The sequence below is a fragment of the Lotus japonicus genome, chromosome 3 (genome assembly GCF_012489685.1).
Source record: "Lotus japonicus ecotype B-129 chromosome 3, LjGifu_v1.2".
NCBI classification, from domain to species: domain Eukaryota; kingdom Viridiplantae; phylum Streptophyta; class Magnoliopsida; order Fabales; family Fabaceae; genus Lotus; species Lotus japonicus.
Genome location: NC_080043.1, coordinates 90,672,811 through 90,698,473, shown reverse-complemented (window position 1 = coordinate 90,698,473; position 25,663 = coordinate 90,672,811). Strand labels below are relative to the sequence as shown.

The window sequence follows — 25,663 nt, the reverse complement described above, 5'->3', positions numbered from 1 at the left end:
ACTGCCATTCAATGATTTAGAGGCATGATCATTACTACTACAATAGAGGGGGTGGGGTTGCTTTTTATGGGAGGAAAAAAAAGATTAAAAAATAAAAACCTGCTTAATGTGCCTAATCTGTTGACTTGCCCAATAAACAGTGTCAATTTTAGAGCCTTGAGGAGATTTAACGCCAGAAGGAATTTTGGTAGATTCTTTACCAATTAGCGCTGATATTACTACTACTCCATCCTCCTATCCTATGGCAATTGGATTGCCAAGTTCATATTTGTGGTCACAAGTTAAAGGAAGAGCCACAAACTATCTTGGGATCTCCCTTGTTCACTTTTCTCTTGAAGAATAACTTTGCTTCTAATAAAGACACGGGAATAGAGCACTCTCTTTGACTCTTTTATTAGAAAGTGCCTTCTTCTAGGTAGAAAGAAATACATAACTGGATTTTGGGTGATTTTAGATTCTCTACAACAGATATTCTCTACAGATGTCTCATGCACAATTGTAGCCATTGATTTTACAATTTATGGTTGAAGAATCTAAATAATAAATTATTAAATTAAAAAAATTATGATTATTTGTATACTGCATTCTCTAATGGATACTTGGACAGTATCATGGCTTTTTTTTTTCAATGTGGTTTTGTCAGAGTTTAATGGTGGGGTGGTTCATTTTTTTTTTTTTTTGTCTCTCATTCTTTCCTAATCTAGTTGGGTTGTTGAGGTGCCTTGGTTATGTTACTTTACTAGTGAAGTTTATTTTCAACTTCCAATGCTTCAATGCCTTTGTTGAAATGATGACCAAAAAAGATAACCTGATTTGGTTGGATTGAGATTCGTTCATGTCATATAATATTTGTTATGTTAAATTTTGTGTTCATCTCTATCTTTATAGTATTCGGTAAATCTACTTAATTAATCGATATAAAAAGAAAAATAAACACAAGATTTCACCATAGCATTGTCATGTGAAACTTCTACGCAAGAGGATTTCAATTCTGTTTTGATTATCCTGAATAATGAAAGAAAGTAGACTCTGGAATGAATAGATATTAATATGGACATCAAGTAGATGTCAAAATATTAGATGGAATTCTAACAAAAAAAAAAGTACCCAACTTGAATGGTACTGGTAGGGTGTGACTTCACTGACCTGTGAGTGTTCTGGTTGTCAAATTCAAAGAAACTGCTTAAAAAGCAAGTTAACGTGGATGATGATTCAGCTCATGGTAAGTGTGCTAAATGGAAAGTTGAAAGTCAATTCAAAGAAATGTGTCCAATGAAGAGAGAATGTCAAAAAGATAGAGCTGTTAATGAATTCCTGATTTTCTTATGTTCCTTAAATGGAATGCTACTTTAAACAATTTTTAGATGTCATGTCACGAGCAAAATTAGTTATCAGAACTTCTAAAAAATGTTTTGTTAGACAAATTATGTAACATTTGTATTATTTCCATTAGGAAGATTGCTTGATCTTGATATCTCCTAGTCAATTAATTGGTTTCATAAGACCATTTTGATGCAGTGATCTGTAAACCAATAAAGTTTTATTGATATGTTACATCAATCAATAAATTAAAAAATTAAAAAATAATAATAATTTGAGGCATTCCTAATTTTGATGTATCCTTTTCTCATTCTTATAACTATAGATCTCAATCTCGCATAAGCTCTTTATAAATGATAACGAAAAAAAAAGGTCAAATAGTATGTCCTGGTGCATTTATCTTCTATTGTTTGTCCCATGAGGTTGGCGGTCTGTGGAAACACAATATATATAGAAGATATTCAAACTTATAATGTTCGACTCTAGATTGAGCAAACCAAACAAAGTGAGTGTTCTGTGATAATCAAGCTGATTTGCATTACCTTTGACCAGCCAGCTGTCAATATTATTATGGCTTTTGTCACATGCTTTAGATGTCGATCAATGGAAAACAGTAAGTGTGTTAGTAAATTGAAGTACTGTGTTCACAAGTTTGTTTGAATCAGTTCATAGCCGCATCAGAATTCAAATCAATTAAAAGAACTCAAGTTGGTTTGGTTCAGTTTTCACATTTTTATGCTCTGAACCCGAGTTGGTTTGGCTTGATCGGATTGATCCAGGTTGGATGGTCGGGTCACCATTAAAATAATATTAAGAAAATAAAATTGAAAAAAAAGTTATAACTAAATAAATCATAAAACTTGACTTGAGAATCAAGTTTTCAAGCATGGAATCTTTTCCAAACCCTCATACCACTATCTGTTCTTCATTCTTGCTTTTCAATGGACACCAACCATGTGTATATTAAACAGATGTGATAGTGGGAAAATGACAGATTTTCCACCACATTTTTACATTCACAGCCTATGACCGGCGAACTACCGTGGTAATCAGCCACAGTGGTGCACAACCTATGAAGTACATACACCTCTGAGATATGGAGTGTCTTAGTGTCACATAATGATACGATACTAACACGACACGTGTCAGACACTTCACTGGAGTGTCCAAATAAAATAACATTTTTTTACAACTCGAACACTTAAGTTAACACCTCTTCTTAGCTTGGACACATGGACACTTATAGTTTAAAAAAAAAAATAGTAGTCAAACATGCAAGAAATTACATTTTTCACTGGATGAACTATAGCTAAAGGTCATACTTTTCACTATTGATGATCAAGAAGGAGATGAAAACTGTTAGATAGATTAGCTCTTTTTTGTTTTAGTCAAAGAAATTACCTTGTAAAATAATTTGTTTTGTTAGTAAAGAGACTAACTTATATTGACTTTGAGAATGTGAATATATCTATCTATCTACATACACGCACGCAGCACACACGTAGCACGCACACACATTTATGTATATAAGCTGTATTCCAATTTCCTACTTTTTGAAGATTAGTTGTGTCAGTGCTTCATAGTGCACAACGGACCAGTATAACCCCTGGGACCCACACGTGAGTATATTTTATTGAAATTGCTTAATATTATTCATCAACTCTTGTAAATTCTCTGTTTGTGCATCCCTAGTTTTCTTTGTACTTATTTATGTTTGTTCTTTCTTTTTCTTTCATGAATTGTACCAAAAAAATCTCTTGTGAATTCTAATCTTGCTTAATAATATTTGTTCTCACAGATGTAGACGTGAAGAACAATGACCTTCAAACTTTTTGGCCCAACATGCTTTCGCTGGACAATGATATATTTTTGGGGAGCGAGTTTGAAAAGCATGAGAAATGCATGCTAGGTGGGCATTTCAATTTCCATTAAGGAGATTATTTCGAAGCAGCTATGGACCTAACATTAAACATTTGGAGCATGGCTGACATCGAAGTGACACTTAAGGGCCCGTTTGGTGACCATGATAGGATAGGATAGGATAGAATAATAATCATATCCTGTTGTTATCTGTTGTTTGTTGCGCCAGCAGGATATGATAACACTATCCTGTCTCATATCTTATCCTGTCAATCATGTGTAAAAGTTATCCTGGGAGGGGAGCTATGATAGAGCAGGATAGGATACCAGTTATATATTTTCTTTCAGTATCCTAACTCCAAATTAATTTATTTTAACATTATAGAATTTATAATTTATAATAATATTAATTAATAAATATAAAAATATTAATTTAACTAAAATAAAAAATAAATAAAATTATTATTCATAAATAGTAAAATAGACTACTCACCTACAAATATTGATTTATTAATAATAATAGACTAATTTTATATTTTCATCTCCTATTATTTAAAAATTATTTATCTACTTATATAATAATTTAAATATAAATTATTTTTGAAATAATAATATTTTTAATTTAGTTAATTTTTAGTATTGTTTATCACGTATCACAACTAAGTGAAAAACATTAATTACAAATATTGATTTTTTAATAGTAATAGATTAATTTTTTATTTTCATCTCCTATTATTTAAAACCACTTATCTACTTATATAATAATTTATAATTCAAATATAAAGTACTTTTGAAATAATAATATTCTTAATTTAGTTAACTTTTATTGTTAATTATCATGTGTCACAACTAAGTGAAAACCAATCGGTTAACTGCATGATTTTATTTAAAATATAGGGTATCTTCAAAACAATAAAATAGGCTAATTAATAAAATTTAAATTAATTTTATTTATTTTAAAATATAGACTCATTCATGAAAATGTAAAGAAATTAAATTTAATAGAATGATCAATTTTAAATGTATTTTTTATTCAAATATAAATCTTATACATTTTTCCTTATCATATCCTGTCCTTATCATGTGCACCTCAAACACAGGATATGATAAGAGTCTATCATGGTCTTATCCTATCCTGTTGATATCCTGTTCACATATCATATCCTATCATATCCTATCCTGACCACCAAACGGGCCCTTAGTATTCCTACTTACAATAGGAATTACTCAACAAGATAAATTGTGATAAATCTCCAGTCACGGTATCAAGGTCCTGCTTAGAAGAGCTTATTTGAGCTTATCTGATAGCATAAGCACTTATGCTAGTGTTTGTGAGAGCTTATGCAAACAACTTAGCTGTTTTGAGCTTATTTTCATAAGCTATTCAGGATAGCTTATGAAAAAGAGCTTATGTCTATATACAACTTATTTTCAATTTATTTCAAAAAAAAATTTAAAATAGCTTATAAATAAGTACTTATGTCATAAGCGCTTATGACCATAAGCGTTTAATTAAAGTGTTTTTCCAAACGGGGCCCAAGTTCAGCCTGAAGTTGCTTGTGACCCGGCTATGAGAGATCTCTTAATAGAGGTGCGATTCTGCTACGATACCTTTTTCCAGCTCATAGGTTGTCCGTTCTCAACATCATATTGTGGCCAAGCTTTTATAAAACTTTGAGAGTATCTTCAATGTTAGTTCTTAGCTCTTAGCACTATTTATATTTCTTAGTTCTTATCACTAGTTCTTAACTCTTAGTACTATTCATATTTGTTTATATGAGAGCATCTCCAATGCTGGTTCTTAGCACTATTTATGTGGGCTCGTACTGCCACATGTGCTTAAGCACTCTTTGCAGATTTTGTTCCAACCATGAGTTCTTAGTTCTTAGCAATATTCATCCAGTCCACAATACCATTATATTAATATTTTTATTTCCATATATTTTTAATTTAAATTTAAATGCTAATTCAATACTTAAATTAAATGAATGAGAGAGAAAAAAATAATTTTTTATGCTAAAAACTCAAAAAGTAAAACTTCTTATATAATAATCGGAGACTTAGGCCCAAATGGCACAATGATTATATGCGGTTTAAGTAGGACAGTTTAAAATTATGTCTCAATTACATTCCGGTTAATATTCAGCTGTAGTATCTAGAATAAAGAACCTTGGGCCTGGAATATTGTGTGGACAACCCAAGGCCCAGTTCCTTTGGATGCATAAAGGTGTAATTGGAAGAGTATGGTAGACACCTGAATATTGAATCATAATCTAGATTTTTCTCTTTTGCCTGTTTGTGTGTATTAATAGTTCTGTTTTCTACCTTCGCCTAGTGCCTAGTGACAATTCACAACAAAAATATAATGACATCTGTAGCAAAATATGTGATCACTAGAATAGCATTTGGGAAAATATGACATTTTAGTTCGATCCCCTGTAAAAAAAGTATTTTAACAAATTGTGAAAATATGACAATTTATTTTGATCATCTATAGAGATCATGAAATTTATCCAGTAGCAATTGTGCTTTTGAATCTATCATCATTAAAACAAGAAACTATCTCTAATAGGCTAATGAATCAAGAAATCATCCTGTCACTTGCACAAAGTGTCCACATTAGGTTCCTAGCATCGGAAAGAACTTGTGGAGAAAGCAGTGAAGCAATGAAGGTTTAATAATGAATCCATGTATTTATCTTTGGAGGAGCAATGAGGGTTCCTTAGATTCCCAGTAACCAAAAGTATGTTGTCTGCCATCTAACTGCAACCAATTTTTAATACCAAACACAGTCAGGTTCAAACTTTGTTCAAAATAATACACACACATATATATATATATGATTGCAGGGGAACCTACTAAGCAAAACCATTGTTAGGGATTTTCAGCCATAATAAGTTACTCTTTGGTTGAAAAAGAGAGACATTCAAATTTTAGAGCAAGAAGTATTCATGTACTAGAGATAGGACATGGATGGTAGGAACTAGTTCTGAAATGCTTTTATATAGTTTAGAAGACTTGACTCTGCCTTTGATTAAGGTATCATCTAAACTGAAATCGAGCTTTCATCCCTATTCTAGCTTAGTACTGCCAAGACTCAAAGAAAATAAGTAAGATTTAATCTTCATCAGGCCCTAGGGCCATTATTGATTAAAGCAGAGTCCGTTAAACACTGAACAGAATGGAAGTCCATATACCTTATTTGCAAACAAGACATGATCCCTTATATGCAGCAATATATGGTTCCAATGCAGATAGTGACTAGAGACTACAATGTAGATTACAATTGGTCAAATAATAAGACTAGTGACAGTACTATTTTGCCTCCAGAAAGCAAGTACAATTGGTCAAATATTAAGAACAAGGACTTTTAACAAATTGATTTTTCTGAATTACAGTAAGTTTCATGACAATCCATCTCATGAACAGTAATTCCTTAACTTCACTTGATATATATTAAGAGTTAGAAGTCTAAATATTATTCTGGTACATCATTTCCACACGTTGTTTTAGTAAAAAAAAAAAACTATTTAAAATGTATGCATGTTTGTTTTCTATAATTCCACAAACATTACAACTATAATAGAAGGCATAAATAAATGTATTTCTTAACAAATTGAAAGTGAAATTTGAGGAGCTTACTTACAAAGCGAAGCTCTTGTGGAAATTTCAGTCACTAACATCAGGGAGTGAAAGCATTGACTCTGTATACAGGGACGCTGATGGATTGAGAAAACCACAATAACTAGAATGGTTCTGAGGCTCTAGTTGTTCTCCTTGTACTACTCCTTCTTCACTATACTTTGTCAGTTTATGTCCAGTTGACATAACAATATCACCACCTTTTGTAGAGCATTCTGGGAAGTGAAAGTAGTGGTTGAAAGATAGAACAAGAGTCTTGGTCCAAGATGTTTGTACTTTGTATTTCTTCATAACCCATATTTCACATGTAAAATCTCTCCGCTGAACTGATAGACTAAAATATCTTCCATAAACCCACAAATTAGGCACATCATGAAAATCATGAGGCTGGGGTATCTTTAAAAGTCTCTTTTCCATTAAATCAAAGGCAATAATAAAGTCCGTGGTTTTACCATCCACCCAGTTTTGAGCCACCCAGTGAATGGCCTCGTTGAAGAGCAACCCGTGACTACAACCAATAGAGGTCAAGGGAGGCAAATCAACACCCTCAATATATTTCCACATATGGTAAATAAGTAGTTGCGTAATTGTATGGAACAGGCACTTGAACCACCAAGTAGTCATCTTTTGAGGAATGGTAACCAAATCCATATAAATGAGTATAAACACCGTCGGGGTCGTCGGTGTCAACAACAGCAACAGGAACAGAAGATGAAGGTGGTATTGGTTTGTGGACATGTGTGGATGGATTCCAATATCCACAGGTAAAGACTATCATTATATTCGATTAGCAGAAAGCCTCTACATGAACCTGCAATTCGAATAAGAGTAGACGTCGTCACATCACGTCACGAAACTAAATGATAATTGATTCCACATGTAGATTAGCAAAAAGCCTCTACATGAACCTGCAATTTGAATAATAGTAGACGACACTAAATGATAATTGATTGGTTGAGAAACATGATCATAGCGAAGCGGACCCTCAAAGTCTAGGGTTCGAATGCCATCACATCTAGCGAAGAGGAGTCTAGGAGAAGCACGTTGAAAATGTGATGTTGCAAAATGGGGATCGGATATCAGAGAGCGCCAAAGCTTGCACACAGCCTTGAAACGCATAAGAGACTTCATCGGCAATCTCAACAGTATTTCAGTTATCAAATCTCGATCCATTTCAATGTCATCAATGTGCATATTGGGCCGATGTGAAATCTGCCAAGCCCAAATATTTTAGAGTTCAATCCACACTTCACCTCTAGGGAATCGTGTCCATATTTCATGTATCTCCATATTTCATATATATATATTTTTAATAAAAATGGTAGAACGGAGAGAAAGCACCTCCAGACAATCGGGCAGGACACAAGTGACATGTTGGGGAGGCCAGCAGAGGCTCACTCCTAGAAGGAGCGTCGGGGATCTCCCCAAGGAGAGTTGCCCACCAACAGGGATTTTACTGATCTCAGGGGGATTCGAACCCTCGACCTTTGGGAGGTGGGAGCTAAACCCAGAACTTAAAGTTAGTTGTGTCAGCCCATATTGGCATCTGTTATAATATTTTGATACCTAAATTAAGAAATAAAATTAATGAAATTTATTGAAATTTTTTATTAACTTTCTATATAGTATATAGTAACTTTATTTTCAGGATAAGTGTATAAAATAATTGAGAATTATGTAAAGTAAGGGTAGTTGGTGAAATATTTAGTGTTGTCTTGAATTTTGAAGTACAGATAAATAGAAATTAAAAAAATATTTGCAACTTTGGTTCCTGACATTTACCAATTTCACAATTTTAGTCCCCCATCTAATTTAATTACATGAATGGTCCCTGATTTTACTGGTCGTCTGCAACGTTGGTCCTACCGTTTACATTTAAAAAGCGTGGGGAGCATAATGTGAGGGATCAAAATAAGAATGTCAGCTGCAAATTATTATATTTTGGTAAACAATGTCACATCTACAAATTGAAAACATTTAGAAAATTAATATGAAAAATAGTTAGAACAAAATATTAAGGATTTGAATCACAAGAAAGCTTTAAAAATATCAATGAGATAGGTAGGCTTGCAAGTTGCGATGAAGTTAGAACAAATTTATAAAGAGATGTAACTACGTTGCAGACCATTAATTTCCATTGTGTACAAAGACAAATTATGCAGAAAATCCAACACAATGACATGATTATTTTTGGTTTTAAAGTTTCTTGCTGTTGCCTTCACGTATTGTTTTGGCTGACTTAGTTATACAAATCTTATTAAGTGATATACCTTGCTGATTTGGGCAAAGATATCTTATTCACATTACGTTTAAATGAAGTACAATTTTTTTTATATTTTAATACCACAGAATTAATATGGTTGGATTTAAAAAGCTGGGTATGTGGCATTTAAATTTTAGTTTTCTAAAGCTCAGAATACTTGTGGCCGATACATTAAGAGTAATGATACATTCACATCTCACTTTCTCTTTCATCTCTTTTCCACTCATTTTTTTTTTCTATCTCTCTCTACATTTCTTGACACATCACATATCATATCACTTATTTCTCTCACTTCTCTTCACATTTTAAAAAAGTTGAGGTATGAATGAATGGGGAACTAAACATTATTCGTATATTAATAAGTTTCATCATCAATATTTCAGTTCAGTATACAAATAAGGGGAGAAGAAAAAGAAAAGCTTCCTGACAACAAACAAGTATATTATTATAATTACAATCATAAAACAAGGGGAGAAGAAAATAAGATAATAAGGTAGTGGCTGGTTTCAATTCAACGTGTACCCGTATCTTAGAAATTATCAAAGTCAGCTTGAAACCTCGAATATATTTAGACTTAGTTCGTGTTTTTAAGTTTAAATTATAGATTACAGTTACACTGTCTAACTTTGACAGTTTCAGGAATGGCTCTTGTAATTTAGTTTTGATAATGAGCTCATTCAATTTATTTAATTTATACTTGTCAGAGAGACATAAGATAAGATATACAAAAAATAAGAGATGATAAATGATGTGAGAAAAGATGCAGAGATAGGAAAAAAATAGTTAGTGCAAATATGATGGAAATCAAAACTTAACCTAATAATGGTAAAAAAAAATTGGTCAAGTAAGAATAGTAAAACTCATTGTTGTAGGTTTTTGCTTTGGACATTCACAGTATTTTTTTCTATAGTTATCTACTTCAAGCCCAGAGACCACATAAACATGGAGAGCATCCTGGCCTATTTTTTAGTTATAAGACGGATTTTATTCATCTCTTTTGAATTTTACTAAGAATTGCATCAATGAAATAGATGGATGATATATATTTCCTCCTGTAACCAAAAAAAAAATGGATGATATATAGAAAAAAGTAATTTAATATGGATTTAATGTATCATAATTCATAAAGTATCATAAACGCTAAAACACAAAATTTAAAGTTATAATGTCTTTTTCAAAAAAAAAATATAATGTCGATTATTAATCAATCATAGCAAACTGAAAAGAAAAATTAAGACAAAAGTATTGTGGAAGATCTCCAAGATGTTTTCTTTATCTGATTCAGCTCCTAGTTTCTTGTATCTTAATCAAAGGTATTTCCCTCACTACTGTACAAATTGTGTACTAGGTTGTCATATTAGGTTTAATCAGGGTTCCAATCTTTATAATAAATTAAATTCGATTTGAATACTATTTTTCTTTATCATATTTTATCATCACGACACATTTGTTACTGATTAAAATCTCTAAAATAACATTTAAAAATCCAATAGAATCATGAAATTCTAAATCATTAACCACGAACAAACATTGATAACGAATAACGATCCAGGGGATAACCATACTACTAATCACATCACATATTTATGTATATATCATTATATCTACATTTGTAAATAATTACAAATTAACAAAATAAGAACCGTGACCGTGGTACCACCTAAACATCTGTCCTAAATACATCTCCGGAGCCCCTAAACTAGTGTTAAAAAGGCGTTATATCATTCCCTGGTGTTCGGACAAATGTGCAAAAAATATATGAACACTTACCTCTGGTCAGTCATCATCTGATAAACACACTACATCAGGAGATGTAGCTTGATGGGTTGAATTAGCCAGTGTGCTACTGCAGGTGGCTAATTTGGATAGGTCTAATGAAGCCGAATCAGATAAACGTGGCAGAACATTCGGCAGATTATTACCAGATAGAATATTAGTATCTGGGCGTAAATCCATGGCAGGTAGGTTACGAGCAGATAACCCACCTGTACTATCAGGCCAATGCCCCCTATGATGACCAGGCTCTGTGATGGTCGGCTGTCGGGGGAGCAATTGATAATACGAGGCAGAAGGTAAAGGAATGTTACCAGGTGCAGGATGATTTGGCATCATATGTGGAACTGTAAAGAGGCTAGAGGCGGAAGGGGCAGATGTGGAGGGTCTAGAAGGCTGGAGATGTGGTGCTGCTGGGGTCGGAACTGATGTGGAGGGTCTAGAAGACTGGAGATGTGGTGCTGCTGGGGTCGGAAATGATGTGGAGGGTCTAAAACGCTGGAGATGTGGTGGTGCTCGGGGTGGAACTGGTGTGGAGGGTCTAAAAGGCTGGAGATGTGGTGGTGTTGGGGCCGGAACTGACGCAGAGGGTCTAAAAGGCTGGAGATGTGGTGCAGGGGCCCGTATCTGCCCACCAGCTTGAAGACTTCCTGAGGGAGAAGAGATAGAGTTGATAAGAGGTGGTGGTCTTGCAGAAACACCTGAGAAAACTCCTGCTGTACTGTAAGCGGCCAGTGTAGGTGGTAGCATAGTCTGAGAGCCAGGTGTAGCATGGGAACTCGGGAAAATGGCTGCAGAAGGCCCACAGGAAGATGGAGGAGCAACCATATAGGGCAAAGAAGCAGGTTGCTGTCTAGAAAGCTGAGGTAATTGCTGTCCAAAACTTGCATCTGACATTAATACAGTGGGGTTAGAAAATTCAAAAAGAAAATGCAGAGCAGATGGACGTACATCATACATGAGTAGAATGTGAAAAAGATGAGGTGAATGTGCCTGCAAGCAGAGCAAAAGGCTGCATAAAATTGCATATTTAATTAAATAAAACCTTCCCCCGACTTGTTTACGAAAATCCAAACAGCCAACCTTGCAAAAGATACAGATATACATTTGTTTGCTTGAGAGCTTGACTACAAATGCTCACCACACCTGACCCAAAGGGAAACCCCTCTGTCTATCAACTTTTTATCGTGCAGATTTGATTTTTCCTTTAATTTTTGTATGTGTATAAACAATAGAAGAGGCAACATGTTCTCCACGTTAAGAAATCTCCAAAAAAATCATAATGGTATCAGCAATTCCAATATCTTTAGGGTCCGCAAATATATTTTGGTAGAAACTTCAATCAAAAGCGAATAATAGATTGCATATAAATTTACACAATCAGTTCAGTCAGCATAATTGAAAGGGAATATACCTTGCTGCATTCCTGATGCACCCCAATCTTTATGATCCACGGACGTAGCCTTAAAAGTCTGGGCCAATAGCCTATGTACATAAACTGTGTTGAGTTGTGTATCAAGATCTTTCTTTGTTCTTTGAAATTCATCCTCAATTTCCCTAAATTTAACTTCATACTTCCTCTGAAGTTCCACAAGTTCCTTCATATAATTGCACTCGTTTTGTAATTTCTGCTCAAACAAGAGTACTAAAATAGTTAGCATAAAAGAAAAGAAAAAGATATACATTTAAAATAAGTATCATCACAGTGATGAGCAAAACAAGAAACTAACCATATCTTTACAAACTTTACTAGTTTGCTCTGTCAGTTTCCGTATTCTGTCCAATTCATTATAGAGCGGATCATGGCACAAAGGCGGAAACACCCTAGAAGCTGATTGGGTTGCAGTTGGAATAGGGTGAGTATTGGTATCTCCTTGAGTTGACAAATTTCTTGGGTCTGAAGATTGTGTTGTGACTCCCCCAGGCATGAGTGAATCAGTGTCCAAATTAGAGGCTGGATGCACAACTTGATGTGAATGAGAATCAATTTCCAAATTTGAGGCAGGTTGCTCAACAGCTTGATTTTGAACCTCAACTGATGCCTCAGGAATGTGGCTGGAGAGAGCATCTTCACTGGTTGCCTGGTCTTCAATTCCAGTTGCCAAAGGTAAGTTAGATAGGTCCTGGTCGGAAGAAAGGAACCCTGCAGAAGGTAATTGCTGCACCTGCTCTGGAAGCTCCATGAGCAATGAAGTTTGATTGGACTGATTACCTGGTAAAATGTCAACTGCATTAGAGACCTGAGAGTTATGTGTGTCTTTAGCGGTATCCTGGTTATGTGGGGAATCTACAGATGATAATGGCTGCCTTTCTTCTCTGGGCTCAATGAGATCAACAGATCTAGAAACAGGAGTCGCCTGGGTCAAAGTGTCTTCTATCATGGTTCTATGCACTCCTTCCTGCTGATCTGATGCAGTACTTTTCTCTGCTACTGCACTGTCTGTTAATTGACATTCAGCCTCTTCATGGCCACATACTGGCATAATGACTGGAATTTGTCCATCAGGTATTGTTGACAAGACTGTATCAGAAACTTGTTGCTGTGAAGTTGGATTCAAAAGGGAAATTGCAGCTGGATGATCAATGCTTGGACTAGAAATACAAGGCCTTGATGATAAGACTCCCTCAGATGTTTGATTGGTGGATGAAACATTCAGTGTCGCATTCTCAGTTAAAGGTGCACCTTCATCAGATATTTGATCTGTGGATGAAAAATTCAGAGGAACTGTACTATTGGGACAATCAGTACAGCTGACTGTGCCAAGCATTCCCACAGCTGCCTCCTTATCTAATTCACTTACAGTGGTCTGGTCATGACTAGTTTCTGACACTTCAACTGGGTTGTGTCCAGTTGATATGCTTGTTGAGACTTCGTCGGGATTCTTTCTCTCTGAAAAAGGTTGATTCGAATGAATAATAGCATTAGCACCAGGACTATGACAGGGACCAGCAGTTCCACATGGTGTTGGCAACACTCTATCCAAAACTAAGTCATTTACTGCACCTACAGGTATTTGCTCCGTTGATGTAGGAGTAAAATTGACAGTCCCAGGTATCCCCACATGTACATCTTTATCTAATACATCATGAGCACTTCTCTCATCAATCAACAGTGAGTTCGGAGTGACAACATTATTTGAATCATTGTTGTCATCAGCCTTGTGGACCAGTGCAGAATTCTCAGAATTTGGCCCACACATGACATTTACACTATCGACATGTTGAGGTGATTTTGAATTCCAGGAGGAAATTCTTTCATGAGACAAAGGTGAGTTCAGAGTGTCAGCATTATTTGAACCATGGCCATCATTAGGCTCATGGATTTGTGCAGCATTCTTACAATTTGGCATGCACATGGTATTTACACTAGGGATATGTTTTTCAGGTGATTGCGAATTAAAGGAAACCATATTCTTGACACCAACACTGAAAGCATTAGATTTGGCAGATAAACTACAAAGAGTGTTGCTCCATATAGCCCCATCAGGTTTACCTTGATTGGAAGAAGAAATATCAACCTGAGCATCATTTGAAGAGCTGGTTTGGTGCACTGCAAGAGCCACCTCTCTACCAGGATCATCTGAAAGTGGTATCAATATTACACTATCCTGCCGACATCCATTAGGAGATTCACGATTAAAAATTTCACACCCTTCGACCTCTTCCCTGCTAGCGGCTCCATCAGAAGATCGTTCTCTGGAATTGGAATGCTTAGAGGAAATATTTCCTTGACCTTCATATTCGTTTTCAGCAATATTGTGGCACTTATTTCCAAATACTCCATATCCAGTCATTGAAATGGTCTCAACTATATTTTCAGAACTCTTTCCTTCAGCAACATGATCAGACACAAGGGCTTTTGGAGCATTTTCGGGTGACCAAGACTCTTGGAACTTCCGTATTGCTTCTGATTGCTGGGCTTCAAGATCCTGGAGACGTGTTTGATGCTGCCTTCTCAATTCTCCCAATGTTTTTTCATAGCTGCTACGGTAAACCTTGAGCTTTTCTTTTCTTATCACGTCATTGGGAGAAAAGGATTTAATTGTTGTCCACTCTATTTTGCACCTTCTCTGAAAATCCGCCTCTTCATTCTTAATATCATTTTCCAACTTCCGCTTATCCTTCTCTTGCATCAAAAGTAGCTTTACCCACTGGTTTTTCTTCTTAATTTCTTTAATATTTTTGGAAATATCTCTTTTGGCAAATTCAACCACTGTCTCTTCTATGTTTGAATAGTTACTGCTTGGTGATTCAGAGGTAGGAGAACCAGTGACTTTAGGATTTCCTGTTAGGGATAAGAAGTTTTTCTTCAGCTTACACAGCATTGAATGAATTTCATCAACTACACCTTTGTCACAGTCAAAATTCAAGTGCTGCTTTGCAAGCTCGAGGGAAGCTTCAAAGTCAAGTTTGTGGTTTAGCAAAGAAGAGACAGTCCAACACTGAAATTAGCATTAAACAAGAAAAAGTTTGTCAGTTAAATGTGCAAGTGCTATAAATGTGCAATTTTACAAGTCAAGAAATCCTATAACTAAGAGTTTCCTGATTTAAATGGGCTGTTAAGATGGTAACCATATTGCCATAAGCAGGACAGGAAAAAAGAGCAGAACATCTTAATAACAAAAAGTTTCAGCCATACAAGCCTTGTTATCCGTAAAATGAGGGTTAAGTTTCAATGTGCAACTGAAACAAAGTCAGTAAAATAACGATTACAAAGTTACTTGAGTCGGTATTTTTTGACAATGAAATCTATGCCTCACATACACATTAAGGCTTGAATCTAGCCTCATTTTGACCCTGCTATACCTAGAGATCAGAACATGAAATACAAAATTTCAAGGCATGCAACAGAAGAAACAGCCTTCAAGTTGTCCAGCAAGATCAAGTATAAAGGAAAAAGATTTTCTGTAAGGTTGCAGCAACAGGCAAACGCCAATAAATGAAAAATAAACACACACTATTTAACTATTAGATTTTTCTCAAAAAAGAAAAGTCAAAGGATGCAGAATGAAGAAGCATATTTAAGGATTAATATGTTACCCTTATAATTTCTAAGAATTACATAAACCCCTACTGCTTCTTTATTCTGCATTGCCAAATCATGTATGATTGACCTTCTGTGAGATTTACTTCCTTGGGAAGGGGTGTCACTCAAATGCAAATAAAATTCCAGAAGATGGCAGGAAACTAAAAGAGGCAAAGGTTGTGTAACACACACTAATCTGACATGAAATGTAAAAATCAAGAGACAATGACTACAAAAGACATCAACTGTAATCATACGACTGACGTTGGAATACCGACAATCATACAAACAGGGAATAAACAAAAATCCAGTTTTCTTATATAAAAAAAAAACATGTCACAATGTATAGGGAGAGGGCAGAGAAAACTGAAAAGGAATAAAAAAAGAATGATAACATGGGAAAAGCAAGAAAGTTTTCTGACCAGAGATAATTGAAAAGCCTGTAATATAGATACTGGTTCCATACAGATCTGGTGATTGTTCATAGTATATTCAAGACAATTTCCAACCATACTCTTGACATTGTCCTGCAATACAAAAAGTTGTCAAAATACCATTAAATTTAAACCAATAATAGAGCTCAGATTGACACACTAAATTAACTATCATGAAACCATAAGTCATAGACTCATAGTATAAAAAGTCCTAAAGATAATAAGAACTCTGCAATATTTATTTCTAAACCCAAAGTCAAAGGCATTCAAATGTCTACGAAATCGAATTTTTTTAGAGAAATATGTTCTACTTCCATATTCCTTAGGTTCTGTATTTTATGATATTTAACCCAGGTATCAATGTTAACAGTAAAGACATTATTGCCAATGTTCCAATGTATTCTGACTTCATAATACAAAAAATTAAAAATTTATCCCTTCATGACATGTATACACTCCAACAAAATCGAACTATCAACAACAAACATTTGAGAAACCAGCTGCCCTCCATACTATCAGAGATATGTTCTTGTCAATTGTTTCCTGATTTTTTCCCCTATCACCACTTAAATATTATAAATTTATAGTGATCTTTGTCCTGAGAATAGACATGACATGGCAGGGGAGATATAGAACAAGTAATACAAGTCTCCAGCTATAATTTTAGATCCAAAACTAAGTGGCGTCACCACCTTTGTTCTTTCATTCCAAGTCCAAGCACATAACAGCCATTTCCAACCTATTATCTTCTTTCAAGCTACTGTTTTAAGCAACCCCGTCCCTGTTAATATTGAGAGCCGTATACTTTTCCTATATCATACATCATTAGTTCATTACTATTACTTTTCAGTTCTAAACAAAATAATACAGCACCAAGAACAGCAAAAATCAGACATTCCGTCAAGTTTCTTCACCTTAGCCTAAATCTAGCCCACAAAGTTTTGACGTCACAATTCCAGAACAATTATAAACACTACCCTCAAGGTCACAATCACCTCGCCTACCCTGTTGTGTGATAATCTCAGTGCTGTCATGCTTTCTCACAACCCGGTCCAGCATTCCAGGACCAAGCATATGGGGTTAGACCTATTTTTTGTCCGTGAGAAGGTCATTGCTAAACAGCTTCATGTGCAGCATATTCCTGCAACCGATCAGCTGGCTGATGCTCTTACCAAGCCTCTCCGTACAGTTTTGTTTCAAGATTTGAGAGCCAAACTGACCGTGACTGATCTTTCCGGTTCAGTTTGTGGGGGGAGTATTAGAGATAATAGTTGATTTAGTTAATTAGTAATTAGTATTGTTTTTTATATTATTATTAGTTGTTTAATAACCCAGCCTATGTGGCGGCTAGGGTTATGTTATTAGTTGTTTAGTATCCCAGCCTATGTGGCGGCTAGGGTTACATGCTTGCTGTGTAAGTTTGTGTGTTCTGTGGTCGCTATATATAGAGAGCCGCATAACCTTCTATCATCAAGAAAATAATACAGCGTTAGTTTTCTCTCTTGCTTCTACTGTATTACGGTTTCTTATAAATTCAAGCTTAAAAAAAGTTAAGGCAGTCTTGGTAATCTATCCCAGCATCTAGAGCTTGTTAGAAGTCCCACATTGGCTAGAGATGTGGCCAAACAAGTGCTTTTAAAGGGTAGAACAACCCTCAACTCTTGGGTTGGGTTAGGCCTCCCTAATTCTAATATGGTATCAGAGCGTAATCTAGATCCATTAGTTATGGAGACCTCTTGTATTTGGGCCACCCATTGATGTTAATTCCACGCTCCAGATGTCCAACCTGGGCGTGAGGGGGTGTGTTAGAAGTCCCACATTGGCTAGAGATGTGGCCAAACAAGTGCTTATAAAGGGTAGAGCAACCCTCAACTCTTGAGCTAGCTTTTGGGTTAGGTTAGGCCTCTCTGATTCTAATAGAGCTCAATGAGAACAAAGTGTCAAGTCAACCAAATTCTGAAGGCTTTTTATATTAATTTAATTTTACTGAGCGGCACGTGTTTTTCTAAAATCTTTCAGAAGTCTATTTCATCAATACCTAAGAAATGTGGTAAATAAATTGCAATTTTATTAATGATGAATGACCACAGTGGGACAAACAAACAGCAAGCAAAAAGAAACAAAAAAGCTGCATACCGGGAGAAGAAGAATTTCACAAAGACTTGCTATCTTTGGCTTCAGCTTTAGATGTAAGCTCCTCTGCGCTTTCCTTATTTTCTCAGTTTCAACACCATTCACTAAAGGTCTCTCTGAAATTTAATTGAGCAAACAAATTAATAAATGCAATTCACATAGAATACATTACCAAACAATGTCAAAATGATGAGAAAGGTTGAATGGAACAGCAATTACAAAAGCCGCCTCACTTTGAGACAGCAAGCCAAGGTGGGTTCCTCTTAAAAGTGAGGCAGCCAGATTAACAAAATAAGAACAAAATTCAAGAAATTAATAAGAAAAAAGGAGAATGTGACAAGTGAGGCGACAAGCGTAAGGAGCAATGATACAAAAACAACAACAAAAGCAGGGTAACTCATCTTAATAATAGCATACTCAACAAGCGTAAATATGCTATTATTACGAGTTTGGTTTGTAATAAGAAGGAAAACTTGTATGGTTTCCCTCCACTTTGAATATGAGTGAAAAACACAGAAAAAGATAAGAATCATAGCTAAAGATGTGAGAAGCCACATAAATTAATCCTTCAGCACTGTCTGAATTACCCCCCCCCCCCAATCCTCTAGTTTCCGTCAAATAGGCCAGATTACTATTAGACCACATCTTATTCAACACTCAACAGGATAAGAGTGATTAAATAGTGGTTTAAGTGTAATTTTGGTTACCAATGAGCTTGCAACTCAACTGACAGTGGACTCAATCTCTGAGATTATAGACCAAAAGGTGCCAGATTCAAACTTCCTCCAGGCCACCTATCCCTCCCTCTCCCCATCAAGTACAAAAAAGGTAGTCTTTTTGGTCGAAAAATTCATGATACGACTGAGGTGGTGGATGCCTCAAGTCTTCAGGTGACGGCAACACCTCCTCATCAACATTGAGGCTTCTCAGGTGCAAAACTAACCCAGAAACCCACCTTGCCTTATTAAATCTCCAGATTTTCCAATAAACACTGTTATAAACAAAGGAAGCTGAACTAGGTAATAATTAAGAGACATTACCCCCTGAATCTCCAGAGTTTCCTGCAAAAGCATGTAATGGCTTCAGAAGCTAACATAGGAAACACCAAAGACTACAATAATTCTTGCTATTTGTCAAACCTCATTGCATTGTGAAAAGCCATAAACAGAAACTTAAAAATAATGGAAACTACTAACCTTCCTTATTGCTGGTAGATAACCTTTCGCCATTAGATTTTGAACAAAGCTGATCAACATTATTCATGGATTTCTTCTGATCCCTTTGCATATCTGATAAAGAGATCCGCCTATAAAAACCAGCTCAAACCCACTTAGTTAGAAGGTTAAAAAAAAAGCTTAACCAAAACTATAAGGTGTATGCAAGGTCCCACATTGACTAAAGATAAAGCAAAAATAGTCCTTGTAAAATGTAGAGCAATCCTTAGCCCTGAGCTGATTCTTACAGTACAGTTAGACCTAACCCGAAATTAAAAAACGGTATCAGAGCCTATCTTAGATCGTTTATTTAGTCACCCATAAATTGGACATCCGCAGATGTCCAGTTATGCAGATTCACACTCCAGATGTCCTGCCCTAAGCGTGACGGGGCGTTAAGGTTCAACATTGATTAGAGATATGACCAAAATAGTTCTTATAAAGAGTAGAGAAATTCTCACTCTTGAGTTAGCTTTTATGATATAGTTAGACCTTACCCAAATTTTAAGAATTTTCTTCTTTCATATACCAGCTTTAATTTTAATCCACCTAAAAATTAATTGTGAGCAAATCAATTGATTAATGGTCTTTAATGTGTTTATGGGCCCCATTTTCCCATATGCAAATGAGAGAAACAGGACTTTAGATGGTTATAACAGCAAAATTGTATCTTATCAAAATATGTAAACAAATAGAACAGCAAGATTGCAGTCACAACTCCGCAGAATAATATCCAACATATGCAGGGAGAATTGAAAAACATGAACTCAATAGCGAAAAAGCAAAATTTCATAGACAATGTGCCAATGACTATGTTTTACAGTTTACTGCCTTAACCTTCCTTCCTTCATTATCTCTTTTTATTTTAACTGCTTTTATGAATAATAGGGAAAAGTTAACAACTGAATATAATCCACAGTACTGCCAAAAACCAACATGTACGACAAAAAAAATTATGATTTAATTAAGTTTTTGGTCCCTATATTTTTCTCTGCATTCATTTTAGTCCTTACTTTCTCAGTTTGTTCATTTCAGTCCCTCAATTTATCCATTACATCAAATGTCCTTACAGTGACCATCTATCCAAATTATTTTGTCAGATTGTTATGTCTCCAAAAGTTATTAATTAGATATTCTTAAACAGAAAAAATCCGATATGACACCTCACAGACTAATAGAATAATTTGGATAAAACAATTACCATAAGGACAAGGGATGTAACTAATAAATCAAGAGACAACAATGAAGAAATGGAATAAATGTGGACTAAAATTAGAACACACGCAAAAATAAAACATGACTAATAAAGAAATAATTCGTCTTAAATTTATAAAAGTACAAAAGATGCTCCATATGAGTTTAATTGCATAATCCCAACAGAAGATGAATGATGTTGTTTTTGTCATGACTAATTCAAAATTAGCCAAAAAGAAGCAAAGCTAGGAGTCTAGGACACCAAAACAGTGTTCTTATGATTATAATGCAGCAAATTTTTTAGACTAGAAACTTCGATTTGATGTATAAGTTTTATGTTTTTTTTATTTAAGTACTGTGATGAACAACTACCCGACAAGCTTAAGCGGTTGGGTCACATGAATGATTTTTATATTATATTTCTAAACAAGTACTGTGGAGCATATGCATGACATTCCTATGAATTATGATTTTTGACTTATGAGTACAACTTTATTTAAGTGTTTCTAGTTATTTTAAGTGTTTTTCTTTTTTGTTATTTATGCTTTTCTATGTGCATATATATGAATTAATATGCACACACACACACACACAGGAAACTTGCTAAATCTTACGATCTCATCTTAAGATTATGCAATCTACGATTAACACCCCTATTCCCGATAAAAGTCATAATCCTGATTTTGATTACTATGATATCTTTTTTTGATGGGGACTACTGTGATGTCAAGCTGCATATGCTGATGATTTTTCTCAAAGAAATGTGAACTATATAATTCAAGATGATTTGATCATGTGAGAAGAAGATAAATATAAAGTAGAACAACTGGAAGACTGTTAGATTAAGAGGGTTAGCTAAGAATCTGGAAAAACATTAGGAGAAACCTTTAAAATCCATTGCCAACCGAGTCAGCTAACCAGGTAGCCTAACCCACTAGAGCAGTAAAACTCGGTTGTTGATAGAATCATGAATGCAAACTAAAATAGAAGAGATATATTTGGGACAGGCCGACAGGGTAACATTATAAGGAAAACCTCATTTTCAATAGATAGATACAGTTTTTTTTTACAGAGAAAAAAAGCAGGTCAAAGGGCACTTAAGATTAAAAAAATGCCAATAGACCTAAGCAAAAGTGGATTGTAACTCCTATTGATTGAGAGTTTAAAACAGATTGATTAACACCAATTCATTTGCTAACAAATAACAATTACCTTATCCTTTTGGAACATGACTCACTGGTCTCTACAATATTGCTGCATAGCCTTGAAGAACTGGCATCCACAATCAAATTGCAGTTCTCGTCATCAGCCGATGTAGCAGAAACATCTGAATCCTTGTCCCCCGTAATTCTTTTTCTCTTACAAGGTATCAAATTTTCACCATTAGCACATTTCTGACTCAAATTTTCATTTAACATGGAACTCCTTGACGCTAAGGTCCGGGATGCCTCCTCCTCTCTGTGGCAATCAGACTGAACCCTTTCAGATGCTCCACTAGTCTCATGAGTTGCCGCATCAGATGGTACCAACAAACCTTGAGTCACATTATTTTCTGAAAGTTCTTGCACAGGCCCACTAGTCTCATGAGTTGCGGCATCAGATGGTACCGGTGAACATTGAGCCACATTATTTTCTGAAAGCTCTTGCACAGGCCCACTAGTCTCATGAGTTGCGACATCAGATGGTACCGCCGAACCTTCAGCCACATTGTTTTCTGAAAGCTCTTTCACATGCCCACTTGACCCAGACTTTGCACTCTGATCTTCGGTTTCTGCCTCTTCAGGTGGCAGAATACCATCTTTGGTAACTTCTTTACTATCTAAACTATCCCCTTTTAAGCACTCATCCATCTCGTCCCCTCGAGCTCCACCCCCATCACCACCTTCCTGAGTTAAATTACCTCCCCTATTTGACTCCTCATTGCAATCTAGCAATCAATAAATTCATATAATAAAAAAAATATCAGCATCAATATCAATATACCAGCACATGCAACATTCTCAATTCTCTTCATGGCAATCTAGCAATGAAGAAATTCAAATGATAAAATATATCAGCACATGCAACATTCACAACTCTCTTCAAATGTTACAAAAAGCGATTTACTAAACTCCCAACCTGTTCACATGGCATCAAAATCAAATGCAGAGAGGATCAAACTGAAAAAAACACTATGTTATGTTACCTCTACTCGATCTTCTTCTAAATACAGTACGGTAAGCACGAGCATCCTTCGTCTTAAGCTTGAAAGAAGTTTCAGCAGCAGCATCACGCTCCTGAAACGTGAACTGACTCACACTCTTGAGTTTCTTCGAGGACGGGCTCTGAGAAGAAGTAGAAGGAGAAAGGTTCCTAGTTCTCTCAGATCTCCTCAAATGCATCGGTGTCGTCATCGTCGCAGTCGCAGTCGCCGCCACTGGCGGCGGCGGCGTCCCCTTGTCGACTCGATTGCGAGTGGTGGGAGGAGTGAGAACCACTTTCTTATACATTGTCTCAGTAGAAGATCTCGTGACTGGTCCTTTGTCAGCGATGCGATTCGAAGCAGTTTCCTTGGCCATGGTTGAAGAAGTTGCTAAATCTGCAAACCCTAATTTAGCGAAATGGGGAAGAAATCAGAGACATGGTTTTGGTTTGGGAAATGATGGTGAGTAATGGTGGTGCGGCGCTATGTATTCCGAGATAAGAAAAATATTGACATTGTATATACTTCGGGGTGAAAACGCGTGTTCAATGGTTTTTTGTTTTTTCTTTATTTTTTTCTTTAGAAATCATTAGTACTAGGGAAGAAAACTTTTGACTCAAGTCAAGATGTAACCGACATTTTACAAGGATGAAAATTGAAAATGATTGTTATGGATGGTCATTAAAAAAGTATTAAAAGAGAATTTTGATTGAAAAGTTATGAACCTTATGATTTTTTTACAGTGAATCTTATGATTGATATGTTGCCTTTTATTTAAAAAAGTTTTGTTCTATTTTATGAATTGGTGTAACGTGTTTACCGGTTTGCTTTTGATTATCGTCACGAATTACACATACCACCAAATCATAAATCGTTTATAAATATATCATCCTGACTAACTTATCCAAGTGAAAGGTACTGCTAATTTCAAAATTATTAATATGTAGTTGTGTGTGCAAATTGATGATAAAGTGTCCCCGTGTGATAGCTCAAGTTATATGAGCTGATGACATATAATTGGGTAGTAGAAGGTCCAGGCGGGTGCAATTTATCTTTTCGATATAAAAAAATGATGATATAATAAATTAGAAAAATATATAGCGTTATTAGTGTGGTGATTTTTTGTTAAATAAGGAAATTTAGTAAATTGATGGAAGTAAGGTGATAAAAATTATGTAACAATAATTGCAAAAGATTTATTCCTAATAAATAATCAAGCAACTCTTGTAGATTTAAAAACTATGAATGAATAAAAGTAAAAAAATAATAAAATAAGCTAATAGAGTGACAATGTGTTTTTTTTTTAAGATAAGGGGCATGACCCTCGGAAGCGAAACAATGCTAAACAACTGCAGCGTGAAGGGAGGCTAAGACCTCCTCAGCGTCCTGATACAAAAGATGACGACATTCCGCTAACGGAAGCTGCAACATTTGAATCTCAAACCCAAAGACATGAGAAGTTTTTGCTAGATAATCTATCACAGAATTGGCCTCTCAGAGAGTATGATGAAACTGAACCGCCACTTAACGTGGGATTGCACGATGGATAGTCCGAACCAACTCCAAGTTAGGATTAACCAAAGCCTCTGGCGATGTAACAACCGTAATAGCCTCCATCGAGTCACTCTCAATCACAACATTAATGAAATATCTTCTTCCAATCACTTCAACCGCAAAACAAATGGCCCATAGCTCCGCCAACAGAGAATTCGATGTGCCTAGCCGACGACAGAAACCTTGAATCCATTTACCAGAGCTATCCCGAATATTATTTGTATATAAAAAAATCTTACAAATAAAGTTGTACAAATGTGTTATAAAAAATATATTTCCAAAATGATATTCAATTAGAGAAAAAGTTTAATGCACTGACGGTGTAATGTTTTTTTTGCACCGTCAACCAATCAGATTTCTTAAATATGAGAAAGTTAGATTTTTTATTTAATTAAGTTGAGTGACATGACAAATCTTTGAAATTTGATTGGTTAACAGTATTAAAAAACTTTACACTGTCAGCGTATCAAAATTAAACTCATTTAATTAAGTATGAAATGCTTACATCATAACTGTAAGTATTTTTGCATAACACTCAATTGTTTTTCGTCCTTCATAAATTATAATTATAATTTAATTTATAAAAAAATATAACTATTAGCTTAGATGTTTGTGTACAAAAAATTACAGTAACAATGCATACAAATTATACTCCTTGACTAAATACTTGTATATTTTTGTAGGTTCAAAATTTAAAATATAATTATGTCGTTAGATTTTGATAACTTCATATCATAGTTATGATAAGTAAATAGTGTCTGGTTGGGATTATCACCCGGAGCTAAAGTTGTTGGGTGATTGTTTGGCTCGGCGGTGAAGGGAGAGTGTTGGTGGGCGGAGCAGAAGTTAAAGGTGATGAGATGATGATAGGTCCATGAAAAGAGAAAATGGTTGATTCAAAAATTGAGAAAAAAGGTTTCAGGATGGTTGTATGATGTTCATGGGGAGGATGAATAGGCTTTTGGGTTTTGTTCATGTGTTTATGGGTTTGAGGACAAAGGGAAAGATGTGGCTAAAAAAAATAAAATAAAAATTTCACGTGAGACAAGTGAGATGAAGTGAAGATGT

At 35.2% G+C, this 25,663-nt stretch overlaps 2 protein-coding genes across 3 annotated transcripts; both read right to left on the bottom strand.

Moving 5' to 3' along the window:
* Nucleotides 1-5,594: 5,594 nt before the first annotated feature.
* Nucleotides 5,595-7,994, bottom strand: LOC130743000 (uncharacterized). Of its 2 annotated transcripts, none has more exons than XM_057595108.1 (2): nucleotides 6,823-7,994; nucleotides 5,595-5,943 (listed from the first exon to the last, which is right to left on the bottom strand). In XM_057595108.1, exon 1 carries the CDS (start codon nucleotides 7,558-7,560, stop codon nucleotides 6,850-6,852), a length of 711 nt encoding a protein of 236 aa, XP_057451091.1. In that variant the 5' UTR covers nucleotides 7,561-7,994; the 3' UTR covers nucleotides 5,595-5,943; nucleotides 6,823-6,849. The 2 variants fall into 2 exon arrangements, with proteins under 2 accessions (XP_057451091.1, XP_057451093.1); XM_057595110.1 differs by having other exon boundaries at nucleotides 6,827-7,994.
* A 2,647-nt stretch (nucleotides 7,995-10,641) lies between these two features.
* Nucleotides 10,642-23,547, bottom strand: LOC130747261 (helicase protein MOM1-like). The gene is made up of 9 exons (XM_057600131.1): nucleotides 23,045-23,547; nucleotides 22,072-22,786; nucleotides 19,648-19,757; nucleotides 19,492-19,512; nucleotides 18,455-18,567; nucleotides 16,307-16,411; nucleotides 12,589-15,300; nucleotides 12,273-12,486; nucleotides 10,642-11,748 (listed from the first exon to the last, which is right to left on the bottom strand). Exons 1-9 carry the CDS (start codon nucleotides 23,415-23,417, stop codon nucleotides 10,862-10,864), a joined length of 5,250 nt encoding a protein of 1,749 aa, XP_057456114.1. The 5' UTR covers nucleotides 23,418-23,547; the 3' UTR covers nucleotides 10,642-10,861.
* Between the last annotated feature and the right edge of the window lie 2,116 nt (nucleotides 23,548-25,663).